The sequence below is a fragment of the Melanerpes formicivorus genome, unplaced genomic scaffold (genome assembly GCF_026170545.1).
Source record: "Melanerpes formicivorus ecotype bairdi unplaced genomic scaffold, bMelFor1.0.p_v2 SCAF_79, whole genome shotgun sequence".
NCBI classification, from domain to species: Eukaryota; Metazoa; Chordata; class Aves; order Piciformes; family Picidae; genus Melanerpes; species Melanerpes formicivorus.
The window spans coordinates 63,428-80,346 of record NW_027142431.1 but is presented as its reverse complement, the minus strand read 5'-3'; the positions used below and the strand labels follow the sequence as shown (position 1 = coordinate 80,346).

Here is a 16,919-nt window from a genome sequence, read left to right as displayed (position 1 = left end):
GGGTAGGGAGTGAGAGCTGACGTGCTGAAACATCTCCAGCTCTGCTCCTAGCAGACTGGCTGACAGCTGCCCAGCCCTGCTCAAGGTGTGGCCTAACCAGTGCTGAGTGCAGGGCAGAATGACCTCCCTGCCCCTGCTGGCCACACTGCTCCTGATGCAGGTCAGGGTTAGCAGCAAGGAAGCTCAGTTCAGATGAATATGAAACCACTGTAGCAGGAGGCAGCCAGCAAGCACATGAAGAAATGAATGTGTACAGAGATTGATCAGCCTGAGCCATTTAAGGCAACTCATGACCTTAGAAAACTAACCCCAAGCAGACCAAAGGCCTCAAAGCTTGGGTTGTTGGGGGTTTAAAAAATGTCTTCATTGCAATGAGCCACAGATGGCCACCCATAGATGGAACAGATTACAATGATTTACCTCACTTTGGAGATATTGTTTGTGGCCATGCCCCACAGCTGCATGCCAAACAAAGAATAAAGGAACTTCGAGTAACTATTTCACTAAGTGTGAAAGTTTTTATTGCAGTGACCTGTACATATACACCCATCAGTGTGGCATTGAGTGCTCCCTCAGCAGCTTTGCTGACAGCACCAAGCTGTGTGCTGCAGCTGACAGCTGGGGGGAAGGATCTATCCAGAGGGACCAGGACAGGCTGCAGAGCTGGGCCCAGAACAACCTCAAGAGGTTCAACAAGACCAAGGGCAGGGTCCTGCAGCTGGGTCAGGGCAATCCCAAACACCAATATAGGCTGGGCAGGGACTGGCTTGAGAGCAGCCCTAAAGAAAAGGCCTTGGGGGTGCTGGGGGAGGAGAACCTCAAGAGGAGCCATCAGTGACCACTTGCAGCCCAGAGAGCCAAGCAGAGCCTGGGCTGCAGCAAGAGAAGTGTGGCCAGCAGGGCCAGGGAGGGGATTCTGCCCCTCTGCTCCACTCTGCTGACACCACAGCTGGAGCTCTGGGTCCAGTTCTGGAGCCCCTAGCACAGGAAGGATCTGGAGGTGCTGGAAGGTGTCCAGAGAAGGGCCATGAGGATGAGCAGAGGGCTGGAGCTGCTCTGCTATGAGGACAGACTGAGAGAGTTGGGGCTGTTCAGGCTGGAGAAGAGAAGGCTCCGAGGAGACCTCATTGTGGCCTTCCAGTATCTGAAGAAAGCTGGGGAGGGACTTTTGAGGGTGTCAGGGAGTGATAGGACTGGGGGGAATGGAGCAAAACTAGAAATGGGTAGATTGAGATTGGATGTTAGGAAGAAGTTGTTCCCCAGGAGGGTGGTGAGAGCCTGGCACAGGCTGCCCAGGGAGGTGGTGGAAGCCTCCTGCCTGGAGGTGTTTGCAGCCAGGCTGGCTGTGGCTGTGAGGAAGCTGCTGTAGTGTGAGGTGTCCCTGGCCATGGCAGGGGGGTTGGAACTGGCTGAGCCTTGAGGTCCCTTCCAGCCCTGACAATTCTGTGTTTCTATGATTCTAAATGAAAAAAAACCCTGAATTATTTCAGTAAGTTATGAAGCTTTTATTGAGGTGACCATAGCTGCATGCCCATAAATGATAAAAACAGAACTTACTTTAAAATGCTTATTTCACTAAGTTTTATCTTTTCAAGTGAACTTGAAAGCCATCCACTGTGATCACAGAGAATGTAAGAACTGACCTCCAGATCCTTTTGTTATGCTCTGGTTGTGAACTATAAGAAATGAATACCAACAATCATTACCTCCAGAAAGAAGAGGACTGCAATCACTTGGAAGAGTGGATTGATCTTCCTCACTGTCTGAATTTCATTCCATTCATTTGCTATGAAATATGTCCTCCATATGCTCACAGGTGCAGCAGCACTTTTAATGACCCCTTCACCTAAAAGAGAACACATAAAACATAGCTCTGAATACTTGAGTGAGAGCCAAGGGCATCCTGGCCTGCATCAGGAACAGTGTGGCCAGCAGGAGCAGGGAAGTCATTGTGCCCTGTGCTCAGCACTGGTTAGGCCACACCTTGAGTCCTGTGTCCAGTTCTGGGCTCCTCAGTTTAGGAAAGATGTTGAGATGCTGGAAGGTGTCCAGAGAAGGGCAACAAAGCTGGGGAGGGGTCTGGAGCACAGCCCTGTGAGGAGAGGCTGAGGGAGCTGGGGTTGCTTAGCCTGGAGAAGAGGAGGCTCAGGGGAGACCTTCTTGCTCTCTCCAACTCCCTGAAGGGAGGTTGTAGCCAGGTGGGGGTTGGTCTCTTCTCCCAGGCACCTAGCACCAGAACAAGAGGACACAGTCTCAAGCTGTGCCAGGGGAGGTTTAGGCTGGAGGTGAGGAGAAAGTTCTTCCAAGTTCTTCCCAGGAAGAGTAATTGGCCATTGGGATGTGCTGCCCAGAGAGGTGGTAGAGTCACCATCCCTAGAGGTGTTTAGGAAGAGACTGGATGGGGTGCTTGGGGATCGGATGTGGCACTTAGAGCCATGGTTTAGTTGTCAGGAGGTGTTGGCTATTAGCTCATAGGTTGCACTTGATGACCTCTGAGGTCTTTTCCTACCTGGTTGATTCTATGATTCTATGGCACCTAAGTTGGCTCTGGCCTTCAGTTGCCAAGAGCAAAAATACTGACTGAGGGAATGAGGTGAGTTTGAGGTGGTGTTTGGCTTTTTCTCCCCCCTGTATTTAATTTGAAAGCAAATTTAAACCCAGAAATAACAAAATGAATAAACAGCAGGTTGCTCTGGACAACCTGACCTAGAATAGAATAGAATAGAATAGAATAGAATAGAATAGAATAGAATAGACCAGACCAGACCAGACCAGGTTGGAAGAGACCTTCAAGATCATCGTGTCCAACCTATCAACCAATGCAACACCACCTAATCAACTAACCCATGGCACCAAGCACCCTGTCAAGTCTCCTCCTGAACACCTCCAGGGATGGTGACTCCACCACCTCCCCAGGCAGCCCATTCCAATGGGTAATCACCCTCTCTGTGTAAAACTTCCTCCTGACTTCCAGCCTGAACCTCCCCTGGTGCAGACTGAGACTGTGTCCTCTTGTTCTGGTGCTGGCTGCCTGGGAGAAGAGACCAACCCCCACCTGGCTACAACCTCCCTTCAGGTATTTGTAGACAGCAAGAAGGTCTCCCCTGAGTCTCCTCTTCTCCAGGCTGAGCAACCCCAGCTCCCTCAGCCTCTCCTCACAGGGCTGTGTTCCAAACCCCTCCCCAGCTCTGTTGCCCTTCTCTGGACTTGTTCCAGCAAGTCAACCTCCTTCCTAAACTGAGGAGCCCAGAACTGGACACAGGACTCAAGGTGTGGCCTAACCAGTGCAGTGTACAGGGCACAATGACTTCCCTGCTCCTGCTGGCCACACTGTTCCTGATGTAGGCCAGGATGCCCTTGGTCTTCTTGGCCCCTGGGGCACACTGCAGGCTCATGTTCAGCCTACTCTCAACCAGCACCCCCAGGTCCCTCTCTGCCTGGCTGCTCTCAGCCACTCTGACCCCAGCCTGTAGCACTGCATGGGGTTGCTGTGGTCAATGTGCAGAACCTGGCACTTGGATGTGTTAAATCTCCTGCCCTTGGACTCTGCCCATCTGTCCAGCCTGTCGAGGTCCCTCTGCAGAGCCTCTCTACCCTCCAGCAGATCAACTCCTGCCCCCAGCTTGGTGTTGTCAGCAAATTTACTGATGCTGGACTCAATATATTTGCAGATGACACCAAGCTATCCTCTAGTAGAGGATATCCCAGCTGACTGTAGAGAGGTTTGACTGGGTAAGCTTTACTGTTCCCTTCCAACCCAGACCATTCTGACTCTATTAAATCCATTGCAGCAGATCCCCACATAACTAACTATATGCTTCAAGAGTCCGTCCCACACTGAAAGTCCTTCCCAAGCTACAGAAGAAACAACCCACAGAAAGGACTGGATGTGGCCCTTGGAGCCATGGTTTAGTTGTCAGGGGTGGTTAGGTCATAGGTTGGACTGGATGGTCTCTGAGGACTTTTCCAGCCTGGCTGGTTGTGTGATTTCCAAGTGAGCCAGAGCTGTTTAGGCAAAGGAGCACAGCTTGAGTTACCTTCAACTGCTTTAAGGACTTTGCCCTTAGGTCTTTCCCAGTCGATAAAGAAAACATCTACAGTGAGCTGTGAAACCAGCAAGTGTAGGAATTGCAGGGCCTGAGGGAGGAAGGAGAGATCCAACAAGTGAGGACAGCAACACCATGCAGACACAGCTGACGAAACACTGCACATGTCAGTCACTAAACAGAAGGAAGAGGCTTGACTGCACTTGAGCCTGCACCTCTCTCACCAGCTGGGCTTGCTGTAACTTTAAAAGCAATGAGATGATGCCCAAAACTCTGCAGAAAGCACAGCAAAAGAGCACATTAAAAACCCAACTGACTTAAGCATTTTCCCAGGTGACCCTGTGTGATGGAATCCAGCTCAATATGCTCCCCAGAATCAGGAAGATAATGGTGTGTCCAAAAGTGGGATCTCTGAATTCCACAGGTTCTCTTTGAACATAGTATCACAGTGTCAGTCAGGGTTGGAAGGGACCACAAGGATCATCCAGTTCCAACCCCCCTGCCATGGGCAGGGACACCCCCACACTAGATCTGGCTGGCCAGAGCCTCATCCAGCCTGGCCTTAAACACCTCCAGGGACGGGGATGACATAATGATTTCCATCTGCCTTTTGGTTCAGTCAGGAATTGACAGCACTCCATCCCTCTTTAAAAGACAGCACTTCCTTTCTTGAGGTGGGGTTTTTTTCCCTTTACATGGAATGAAGCTGGGGGTGGGGAGATTCAGGCTGGAGGTGAGGAGGAAGTTCTTCCCCATGAGAGTGGTGAAGCCCTGGAATGGGTTGTCCAGGGAGGTGGTTGGGGCCCTGTCCCTGGAGGTGTTTAAGGCCAGGCTGGCTGAGGCTCTGGCCAGGCTGATCTAGTGTGGGGTGTCCCTGCCCATGGCAGGGGGGTTGGAACTAGATGATCCTTGTGGTCCCTTCCAACCCTGACTGATGCCATGATACTATGATACTACATTTCCTTACATGTAAAGAATTTTCCACAGGTCACCTTCCTTAAACATCTGGTTCCCTACAAAGACTCCACAAATGAAATTGCTGTGGGGAAATGAATCAAATTCTTTGCAGAAAATCATTTTCTACACTAATAAAAGGAACTGTATAAGGTGGTGAAAAATCAAGTCCTATGCCTGGGGCAGGGCAATCCCAAGCACAGATCCAGGCTGGGTGAGAGCAGTCTGCAGGAGAAGGCCTTGGGGGTGTCAGCTTGTGACAAACTCCCCAGCAGCCAGCACTGGTCCCTGGCAGCCCAGCAGGCAGCTGTGTGCTGAGCTGCTTCCAGAACAGGGAGAGCAGCAGCACAGGGAGGGGATTCTGCCCCTCTGCTCTGCTGAGACCCCACCTACAGCACTGCCTCCAGCTCTGGTGCCCCCAGCACAAGAGGGACCTGGAGCTGCTGGAGCAGTTACAGAGGAGGCCATGAAGATGATCAGAGGGCTGCAGAACCTCCCCTCTGGAGACAGGCTGAGAGAGTTGGGGCTCTCCAGCCGGGAGAAAAGAAGGCTCCAGGCAGATCTTAGAGCAGCCTTCCAGTACCTGAAGGGGGCTACAACAAAGCCAGGAAGGGACTTTTGACAAGGGCTGTAGTGATAGGATGAGAGGGAACGGATGGAAGCTTGAGGAGGGCAGATTGAGATTGGAGATCAGGAAGACATTCTTTCCAGTGAGGGTGGTGAGACACTGGAACAGGTTGCCCAGGAAGGCTGAGGATGTCCCCTCCCTGGAGGTGTTCAGGGCCAGGATGGATGAGGCCTTGAGCAACCTGGGCTGGTGGGAGGTGTCCCTACCTCATGGCAGCGGGGTTGGAACTGGATGAGCTTTAAAGTTCCTTCCATCCTAACCCATTCTGTGACTCTATGCAAACATCAAGATGCCTGTGTTGAAATGTCTTTAATGCATAAGAATATTTACCTTTAAGCTAAATGCACAGGCTATGTATGTGACAAAATCCTCTTCTTGAGATGGCAGTGGTAACAGGACAGAGACAAACTGCTGAGCCTGTAATGGAGAAGTCACATTGGAGCAGGGTGGATGGCATATGTGACAACACACTAAACACTTCAGAGTGAAACACATATTGCACAAAAAGGTCAATCCTTAGTGTGCAGATGTTGTGATTTAGGACAATTATTTTAAGGGACTATTAAGCAGAGTGCAAGCACAATGAATCCTAAGTGTGCCCAGGTGGCTAAGAAAGGCAGAGGGTTAAGGAGGGGGGCAGGGAAGGGGAAGCTCTTAGCTCCCCCAGTTTTTGTCCAGGGAGGTTCTTGTGCTGTTCATCAATTGTACATCCCTGTAGATAGTGTCAATGGTGCACACAGTTGTTGCAGTCCATATGTTAGAATGTATAGAATCATAGAATCAACCAGGTTGGAGAAGACCTCAGAGATCATCAAGTCCAACCTGTCACCTTATTGGTCAATAGTAGGCTGAATATGAGCCAGCAGAGTGCCCAATGGCATCCTGGCCTGCATCAGGAATGGTGTGGCCAGCAGGAGCAGGGAGGTCATTCTGCCCTGTGCTCAGCACTGGTTAGGCCACACCTTGAGTCCTGTGTCCAGTTCTGGGCTCTTCAGTTTAGGAAAGATGTTGAGATGCTGGAAGGTGTCCAGAGAAGGGCAACAAAGCTGGGGAGGGGTCTGGAGCACAGCCCTGTGAGGAGAGGCTGAGGGAGCTGGGGTTGCTTAGCCTGGAGAAGAGGAGGCTCAGGGGAGACCTTCTTGCTCTCTCCAACTCCCTGAAGGGAGGTTGTAGCCAGGTGGGGGTTGGTCTCTTCTCCCAGGCAGCCAGCACCAGAACAAGAGGACACAGTCTCAAGCTGTGCCAGGGGAGGTTTAGGCTGGATGTTAGGAAGAAATTCCTCCCAGCAAGAGAGATTGGCCATTGGAATGTGCTGCCCAGGGAGGTGGTGGAGTCCCCATCCCTGGAGGTGTTCAAGAGGGGATTGGATGTGGCACTTGGAGCCATGGTTTATTTGTCAGGAGGTGTTAGGTATTAAGTAATAGGTTGGACTTGATGATCTCTGAGGTCTTTTCCAACCTCATTGATTCTATGAAAAGAAAGAGTTGAACACAAACCCAGAAGCTCAGAGAAGAGAGTATGACAGAGCACTTGCCTCAATACTCTGACCAGAAAGGCAAAACAAAGAGAAAGAAAGAAAAAAGAAAGCAAATGAACTTCTGCACATAAATCTATGCAATATTAATTGCTTTTGATAAGACCCACCTCTGGAGAGACACTTACTTTGAAGAACACCAGCCAGTAAATCCCTGTGCCCACTGTGATGAGAAAGAAAACGTTGGCAAGGTCTCCAGCATAGAACAGGAGGAACTTCAAAACTGTCTGCAATTATAAACACACACTGGAGAGATCTTGGAAGAGTGGTTAGAGAAGGAATATGTACAGTCACATACAAGGGTCTGCAGGGGGAAACTCCAGCATTCAAAAGCAGCCTCAAAGAAGATTTTTCTACTGTGGTGACATGCTTATGCCATCTTCAGTATCTGAAGCTTCTACATGATGGGCTTTGCTCAAGGAAGTCTTCATCAGACAGCTAAGTCCACTCAATAGATCAGAGTAGAATCATAGAATGGTCTGGGTTGGAAGGGATCTCCAAAGATCATCGAGACCAACCCCCTCTGCAGTCAGCAGGGGCATCCTCAACTAGATCAGGCTGCCCAGAGCTCTGACAGGATGATCCTCGAGGGTCTCTTCCAACCTTGGTTATACTGTGATACTGTGAGAAGTAACAGATTTAAGCTTGAGGAGGGCAGATTCAGACTGGAGATTAGGAAGAAATTCTTTCTAGTGAGGGTGGGGAGACACTGGCACAGGTTGCCCAGGGAGGTCGTGGATGTCTCTGTACTCTGCACTGGTTAGGCCACACCTTGAGTCCTGTGTCCAGTTCTGGGCTCCTCAGTTTAAGAAGGACATTGAGAGACTTGAAGGTGTCCAGAGAAGGGAAATGAGGCTGGGGAGAGGCCTTGAGGACAAGCCCTATGAGGAGAGCTTGGGTTGCTTAGCCTGGAGAAGAGGAGGCTCAGGGGTGACCTCACTGTTCTCTACAACTCCCTGAAGGGAGGTTGTAGCCAGGAGGGAGTTGGTCTCTACTCTCAAGCAACAAGCACCAGAACAAGAGGACACAGTCTCAAGCTGCAACAGGGGAAGTTTAGGCTCCAGGAGAGGAGAAAGTTCTTCCCAGAAAGAGTAATTGGCCATTGGGATGTGCTGCTGTAGTGGTTTAAGCCTTAACTGGGAGTTAAAAGCCCAAATGGGAAAAGGCTGACAATCTCTTCCCCACTCCCCCCCCCCCCAAACAGAGAGGGAAAGAAAAAAAGGGGTAAGGAGCAAATCCACTAAACAACAATCTGGAGTCGGCTTGGAAGTAGAGAGGCAAAGAATTTTTTCTTTAAACTAAATATATATATATGACAATAACAGGAAAAGTTCACAAGGGCAAGGAACAAGAGGGGATGGGAGTGGGACAGAAAAGAATAATACAAAACCAGTCTTTCTCTGAGGAGGTGCAGAGGCAGCAGGGAAAAGGATCAGGTCCGGCCACGTGGCTGAGGATCAGGAGGGCAGCTGCAGTAGCTCTCAGCCAGCAGAGGCAGGAGCCAAAAAGGAGACCCAACAGCTATGATGTCCTGCTTTTTATACCCTAGCTGGGCAGGGAGGGGGGAGTGGAACAGACTCAGCTTTCCCAGGGGAAACACCCTGCAGGGAGGGTAAAGTACCCACAAGCCCTCCACCCTGCTTTCTTCTTTTGCTGTCAGAAAAAGGCCTTAACCCACCACAGCTGCCCAGGGAGGTGGTGGAGTCACCATCCCTGGAGGTGTTCAAGAGGGGATTTGATGTGGCCCTTGGTGCCATGGTTTAGTCATGAGGTCTGTGGTGACAGGTTGGACTCGATGATCTTTGAGGTCTCTTCCAACCTTGGTGATACTGTGATACTGTCTCTCTCTGGAGGTGATCAAGGGCAGGTTGGGTGAGGCCTTGAGCAACCTGGGCTGGTGGGAGGTGTCCCTGCCCATGGCAGTGGGGTTGTAACCAGATGACTGTTAAGGTCCATTCTGTGAATCACTACATACCTGTGTTTTGTAGCAGAAGTATTTCCTAAATGACAAGAGCAGAACCAAACAAAAAAAGCAGAAGCCCTACTTTTCCTCAAGTGAACCCAGCTCCAGGTCACAGTTCTGTGCAGCTAGGCTAGAAACTGTTTGAGTTACCTTAGGAAACAGAATAACAGCAAAGGGTCTCCTTAAAGAGAGGAGGATGTGTCCCTTGCGGGCTTGCCAGCTGCTCCTACCTGCAAGTCAATGACAGAGCTTCCTGTACGCCTCTTCCAGCCTGTAGTCTTGAGGAGCGACCACAACACTGCCAGCCCACCCAACACTCCCAAGGCAATCTGAAGAGAATGAAGAATCATTTCCAGCTCTTTTACAAACCCACACAGGAGCAGAAGCAAATCATTCTACCAACAAATTGCAGAGAAATACAACTTACATCGGTCTGAGCCTCTGATTGCTCCATCTCGTAACTGACTGAGAAGGAAACCTGAAAGTCAAGACAGCAGAGGGATGAATGCAGAGGAATTCTGAAATGGGAATTCCCAGCTAGGACTACAGTAACCAGTCCAACAATTTCTACCTCCTTTTTGAAGCTTGAGGGACATACATGCTGCCCTGCAGCAGCAAAATCGCTCCCTCTAGCTTAAATGCCTGCCTAACCCAAGAGATGTTTTGGCTTTGGCCAGAAGGATTTGAACAAGGGAGAGAATGTCCTGGCTTCGTAACATTCTAGCCTCAGTCTTTGTCATTGCAAGGCTAAGGTTAACACAAATGTGACAATGAATGGGGATTTTAATTGGAGAGAAAGAAAAAGGGACAAAATCCCCCCCAAAGCAAACCCTCCATCCCTCACCCTCCAGTACCTGGAGGGAGCCTACCACAAGGCTGCAGAGGGCCTGTTTGCCAAGGCCTGCAGTGAGAGGACCAGGGGCAATGGTTGGAAATTGATTGTACAATTGTTAATGAATTGAAAAGCTCTCAATTTCAGTGAGAACTTGCAGCTTGAAACTGCACAGGACTGAAGAGAGCCGTTTGCATAACACCCCCCAAAAGAAGGTTCACCCAAAAACTGAGAGAATGTGACTAACAAATCAGCTCAATGAAGACAGCACCAAGCTCTCACCTTCACACTCTGGGTTTCAGGGTTCTGGACAAGCACATCTGTGTAAGCAATGGTAATCAGAGGAGGGTAGATGGCTCCCCTCTGACTATGGGGTACCAGACGAATGCTGCAGAGACAATAGGGAAGGGAAGGGAAGGGAAGGGAAGGGAAGGGAAGGGAAGGGAAGGGAAGGGAAGGGAAGGGAAGGGAAGGGAAGGGAAGGGAAGGGAAGGGAAGGGAAGGGAAGGGAAGGGAAGGGAAGGGAAGGGAAGGGAAGGGAAGGGAAGGGAAGGGAAGGGAAGGGAAGGGAAGGGAAGGGAAGGGAAGGGAAGGGAAGGGAAGGGAAGGGAAGGGAAGGGAAGGGAAGGGAAGGGAAGGGAAGGGAATTAACCATGCTGGAAAAGACCTTTGAGGTCATTGAGCTCAACCTATCACCCAACACTATCTAATCAACTAAACCATGGCACCAACTGCCTCATCCAGGCTCTTTTTAAACACCTCCAGTGATGGTGACTCCACCACCTCCCTGGGCAGCACATTCCAATGGCCAATCTCTCTGGCTGGGAACAATTTCTTCCTAACATCCAGCCTAAAATGCAAACAGTATTTTCATGCAGAAAACGGAGGAATTGCTTGGAAAGTCTTCATGGAAAGGCTACTAAAAACATACACACATAGACAGAAATAGACTGAAAAGTGACTGAAGGCCTGCTAACTTACATTATGCACACATAGTCTGATCCATCACCTCTGGACAGAAATCACAGTAATTCTCACCCTCAGAGGTATCATAGTATCAGTCGGGGTTGGAAGGGACCACAAGGATCATCTGGTTCCAACCCCTCCTGCAGGGATACCACACACTAGATCAGGCTGGCCAGAGCCTCACCCAGCCTGGCCTTAAACAGTTTTATGTGTTCTTCCTCACTCACATGAGCAACCCAGGGAAACTTTTGCTGTTTCCAAGGATGCAATGGAAAAAGCAGCACAGGACAGCTGGTGGAGGAGAAGCTCAACAGGAGCTCTCAGTGTGCACTTGCAGCCCAGAAAGCCAATCAGATCCTGGGCTGCATCAGAAGTGTGGCCAGCAGGGCAAGGGAGGTGATTCTCCCCCTCTGCTCAGCTCTGGGGAGACCCCACCTGGAGTACTGCCTCCAGTTCTGGAGCCCCTATGACAAGAGGGATCTGGAGGTCCTGGAAGGTGTCCAGAGAAGGGCCAGGAGGATGATCAGAGGGCTGGAGCACCTCTCCTGTGAGGACAGACTGAAGGAGTTGGGGCTGTTCAGGCTGGAGAAGAGAAGGCTCCCAGGTGACCTCATTGTGGCCTTCCAGTATCTGAAGGGGGCTCCAGGAAGGCTGGGGAGGGACTGCTCAGGATCTCAGGGAGTGATAGGACTAGGGGGAATGGAATGAAGCTGGAGGTGGGGAGATTCAGGCTGGAGGTGAGGAGGAAGTTCTTCCCCATGAGAGTGGTGAAGCCCTGGAATGGGTTGTCCAGGGAGGTGGTTGGGGCCCTGTCCCTGGAGGTGTTTAAGGCCAGGCTGGCTGAGGCTCTGGCCAGGCTGATCTAGTGTGGGGTGTCCCTGCCCATGGCAGGGGGGTTGGAACTAGATGATCCTTGTGGTCCCTTCCAACCCTGACTGATGCCATGATACTATGACAGACTAGAACCACCATAGAAACCTAGATGCCTTTTAAAGACACTAAAATGGCCTCTGCAGGGCTGGGCTTCATCCCCTGTGGGCTGTGTGTGCCCTGGAGTGAGTCACCTGATTGTCACTCTGCTAGCAATCCGGACGGCTCTCGGTGGCCTTCCCAAGCTGCTCTCCTTCCCGCTCAGGGCATCCACCAAGAAAAAGCGACGAGTCAGGAGCCAGCTGTTCATGTTACTGCCTTGGGAAAAACAGGAGAGCCACACAAAAAGCTGCATCAGCACACAGGGAGAATGAAAGCTGCTAGAACAGATCCACACAGCTGTATGGTACACGGCACTGTACTCCAGACATCAAATGATTTACTCGCTACTCTTTCATTACCTTGCACTCTGCTCTTGTGAGACCCCCCCCTCAATCCTGCCTCCAGTTCTGGTGTCCCCCTGCAGAAGGAGGACACAGAGCTGGTGGAACAAGTCCAGAGGAGGGCCACAAGGATGATCCAAGGGTTGGAGCACCTCTGCTGTGAGGACAGGATGAGGGAGCTGGGGGTGTTCAGCCTGGACAAGACTCTGAGAGGAGCTTAGAGCTGCCTTTCAACACCTGAAGGGATCCTACAGGAAGGCTGCAGAGGAACTTTTCATGCAGGTGTCTCAAGACAGGACAAGGGGGAATGGTTTGAAGCTGAGGGACAGTAGGTTTAGGCTAGATCTCAGGAGGTTCTCCAGTATGAGGGTGACAAGACTCTGGAATAGGTTGCCCAGAGAGACTGTGGATGCCTGCTCCCTAGGGGTGTTCAAGGACAGCTTGGATGAGGCCTTGAGCAGCTGAGTCTAGTTGAGAGGTGTCCCTGCCCACTGCAGGGAGGTTGGGGCAGATGATATGTGAGGTCCCTTCCAACCTAAGCCACTCTATGATTCTACTTCTGTCCACTTTAAACAAACACAGAAGGACATCAGTTGACTTTATTTGTCCAGCATACAACCATAGAGAGGCTTAGGCTGGAGGGGATATTAGGGATGGGGCTTGTGTATGTGACCAGAGCTTGCACTGAACACTACCACAAATTGTCCACCAAGTATTAAACTCCTGAAGCAGAATCAATTCTGTTGTGTTGTGTTTTGTACATACTCATTGCATTCCATTGCAGAGTGTAGTTCCTGCTTTTAAATACAGCTTCATTTGCTTCCAACTGAGTTGGTCTGGCAAAGGTAATGCTGGGGGGAAACTTCAACCCACCACAGCAAGTATGTCACAGTGTCACCAAAGTTGGAAGAGACCTCAAAAATCATCAAGTCCAACCTGTCACCACAGACCTCATGACTAGACCATGGCACCAAGTGCCACATCCAATCCCCTCTTGAACGCCTCCAGGGATAGTGACTACCAACTTCCTGGGCAGCACATTCCAATGGCTAACAACTCTCTCAGTGAAGAACTTTCTCCTCACCCCCAGGCTAAACTTCCCCTGACACAGCTTGAGACTGTGTCCTCTTGTTCTGGTGCTGGGTGCTTGAGAGAAGAGACCAACCCCCACCTGGCTACAACCTCCCTTCAGTTAGTTGTGGAGAGCAATGAAGATCTCCCCTGAGCCTCCCCTTCTCCAGGCTAAGCAACCCCAGCTCCCTCAGCCTCTCCTCACAGGGCTGTGCTCCAGACCCCTCCCCAGCTTTGTTGCCCTTCTCTGGACACCTTCAAGTCTCTCGGTGTCCTTCTTAAACTGAGGGGCCCAGAACTGGACACAGGACTCAAGGTGCAGCCTAACCAATGCAGAGTACAAGGGCACAATGAATTCCCTGCTCCTGCTGGCCACACTGTTCCTGATGCAGGCCAGGATGCCATTGGCCCTCGTGGCTGCCTGGGCACACTGCTGGCTCATGTTTAGGCAGCTGTCAATCAGCACCCCCAGGTCCCTCTCTGTTTGGCAGCTCTCCAGCCACTCTGACCCCAGCCTGTAGCTCTGCATGGGGCTGCCGTAGCCAAAGTGCAGCCCCTGGCACTTGGACTTGTTGAATGCCATCCTGTTGGACTCTGCCCATCTGTCCAGTCGGTTGAGGTCCCTCTGCAGAGCCCTTCTGTCCTCTAACTGACCAACATCTGCTCCCAGCTTGGTGTCATCTGCAAATTTGCTGATGACTGACTCAATCCTCTCATCCAGATCATCAATGAAGATGTTAAAGAGGACGGGGCCCGGTACTGATCCCTGGGGGATGCCACTGGTGCCTGGCTGCCAGCTGGATGTGGCACCATTCACCACCACTCTCTGGGCTCAGCCTCCAGCCAGTTCATATATAGATATAGATATAGATATAGATATAGATATAGATATAGATATAGATATAGATATAGATATAGATATAGATATAATCATAGTATCAGTCAGGGCTGGAAGGGACCACAAGGATCATCTAGTTCCAACCCCCCTGCCATGGGCAGGGACACCCCACACTAGATCAGGCTGGCCACAGCCTCATCCAGCCTGGGCTTAAGCAAACCAAATTCCTTCTCCTTGAAGTTATGAAGACTCCTCAGTTCCCCAGGGCTGTTACTCCAGCACTCTTACCTTGATTAACAAACATTTCACTGTACTGGAGATTCAGGTTCCGAACCGGCACGGCCCAGAGGGACTGCTGTCCATCATCACTGTTATATTCAAGGAAGAGGTCATAGAAGATTGGATTGGGAAAATCCAATAAAATCTTGGAAAGTGAAATTTTGCACTGCAAGAAAAGAAAGAAAAGAAAGTTAAAATGAAATGCTTGCTTCAGCCAGTTATTGATTTTATCAAGGTATGGATTCTTCCCCCATACAGTGGTTGGGGAATCTGGCCCACTTCCACCCATAAGGGAAGTCACTGCAGCTCTTTGCAAGCAATTAGGAAGCACTAATGATGTTATACAAACCTCTTGCAAATGAGTGATTAATGTGGAGAATGAAGCTCTGCTCATGGGTTTGAACAGATGAGGGAAACATATCCCAGCACATTCAGAGAAATGAGGAGGGACTGTTTATAAGGGCTTGCAGCAATGGTTTGAAACTAGAGCAGGGCAGATTAGGATGGACAATGAGAGTGGTGAAACACTGGGACAGGCTGCCCAGGGATGTGGTTGAGGCCCTGTCCATGGAGATATTCAGGATCAGACTTAATGTGGCCCTGTGCAGTCTGCTGTAGCTGGAGGTGTCCCTGCTGAGTGCAGGGGGGTTGGCCAAGATGCCCTTTGAGGCTCCCTTCCAGCCCAGTGCAATCTCTGAAGCTGTATATGACTGCTGGAATTCAAGCACTGTGTGCTTCCACTGATGAGGCAGCAACCTCACTAACTGGGATTTATCTTGGTTTTCATGTACCAGCCCCTGTACTCAGCACTGGTTAGGCCACACCTTGAGTCCTGTGTCCAGTTCTGGGCCCCTCAGGTTAAGAAGGACATTGAGACACTTGAAGTTGTCCAGAGAAGGGCAACAAAGCTGGGGAGGGGTCTGGAGCACAGCCCTGTGAGGAGAGGCTGAGGGAGCTGGGGTTGCTTAGCCTGGAGAAGAGGAGGCTCAGGAGGGAGGTTGTAGACAGGAGGGGGTTGGTCTCTTCTCCCGGGCACCCAGCACCAGAACAAGAGGACACAGTCTCAAGCTGTGCCAGGGGAGGTTTAGGCTGGAGGTGAGGAGAAAGTTCTTCCCAGAAAGAGAGATTGGCCACTGGAAAGTGCTGCCCAGGGAGGTGGTGGAGTCCCCATCCCTGGAGGTGTTCAAGAGGGGACTGGATGTGGCACTGGGAGCCATGGTTTAGCTGTCAGGATGTGTTGGGTGACAGCTTGGACCTGATGATCTCTGAGGTCTTTTGCAACCTTATGGATTCTATGATTCCTACATCATAACCATTTTTTTCTTGTATAGTTACACAAACAAACCACCCCCCCCATCAGGTTTATTGCATTCAATAATAAAACAGAATTAAAATAAGGAAGAGTATGAGAAGGAAGAAGGACCATGCTGCAGCTCATGGCTAAACCCCAGAGGTCCTTCAGTATGTTGTCAATTACTGATGCCTTGAACCCCAGCCTTATTCACCATTCAGAAGAGCATTTTATCCCTTACTTACACTTTGCTGGTATGTTGTTCCAAATGCATAAGCTGCATCCAGTCTAGTTTGGGTATCAGGACAGAGCTGAACAAAACATAAATATAATGAGGTTAATGCCAAGGGATCAGTTTCTCACATGAAAGATTTACAGCTAATGTGTTGGTCACATTTCTGTTGTTTAAGAAGAGGTAGCACAACTGTCTGTTGAACTCATACCACAGAATCACTGAATAGATCAGCTTGGAAGAGACCTCCAAGATCATCCTGTCCAAGCACTAAATGGTCAATAGTAAACCATGTCTCTAAGCACCAGGTCTACAGGCTGCTTAAACACCTCCAGGGATGGTGACTCCAGCACTGCCCTGAGCAGACCATGCTCTGCTGGAGGGTAGAGAGGCTTTGAAGAGGGGCCTTGCCAGGCTGGACAGATGGGCAGAGGCCAAGGGCAGGAGATTGAACACATCCAAGTGCCAGGTTCTGCACTTCGGCCACAGCAACCCCATGCAGTGCTACAGGCTGGGGTCAGAGTGGCTGAGAGCAGCCAGGCAGAGAGGGACCTGGGGGTGCTGGTTGATAGTAGGCTGAACATGAGCCAGCAGTGTGCCCAGCTGGCCAAGAAGGCCAAGGGCATCCTGGCCTGCATCAGGAACAGTGTGGCCAGCAGGAGCAGGGAGGTCATTCTGCCCTGTGCTCAGCACTGGTTAGGCCACACCTTGAGTCCTGTGTCCAGTTCTGGGCCCCTCAGTTTAGGAAAGATGTTGAGTTGCTGGAAGGTGTCCAGAGAAGGGCAACAAAGCTGGGGAGGGGTCTGGAGCACAGCCCTGTGAGGAGAGGCTGAGGGAGCTGGGGTTGCATAGCCTGGAGAAGAGGAGGCTCAGGGGAGACCTTCTTGCTCTCTCCAACTCCCTGAAGGGAGGTTGTAGCCAGGTGGGGGTTGGTCTCTTCTCCCAGGCACCCAGCACCAGAACAAGAGGACA

The 16,919-nt window shown here is 50.7% G+C and overlaps 1 protein-coding gene across 1 annotated transcript in view; it reads right to left on the bottom strand.

Annotated features, from left to right (window-relative positions):
• TMEM67 (transmembrane protein 67) overlaps window positions 1-16,919 on the bottom strand; it is a 49,085-nt gene that overhangs the window by 12,030 nt on the left and 20,136 nt on the right. Inside the window, 10 exon segments of the mRNA XM_068164328.1 lie at window positions 1,707-1,846; window positions 4,038-4,137; window positions 5,959-6,045; window positions 7,291-7,389; window positions 9,356-9,454; window positions 9,553-9,603; window positions 10,240-10,345; window positions 11,988-12,111; window positions 14,434-14,590; window positions 15,961-16,026. Coding sequence (XP_068020429.1) covers window positions 1,707-1,846; window positions 4,038-4,137; window positions 5,959-6,045; window positions 7,291-7,389; window positions 9,356-9,454; window positions 9,553-9,603; window positions 10,240-10,345; window positions 11,988-12,111; window positions 14,434-14,590; window positions 15,961-16,026 — 1,029 coding nt within the window.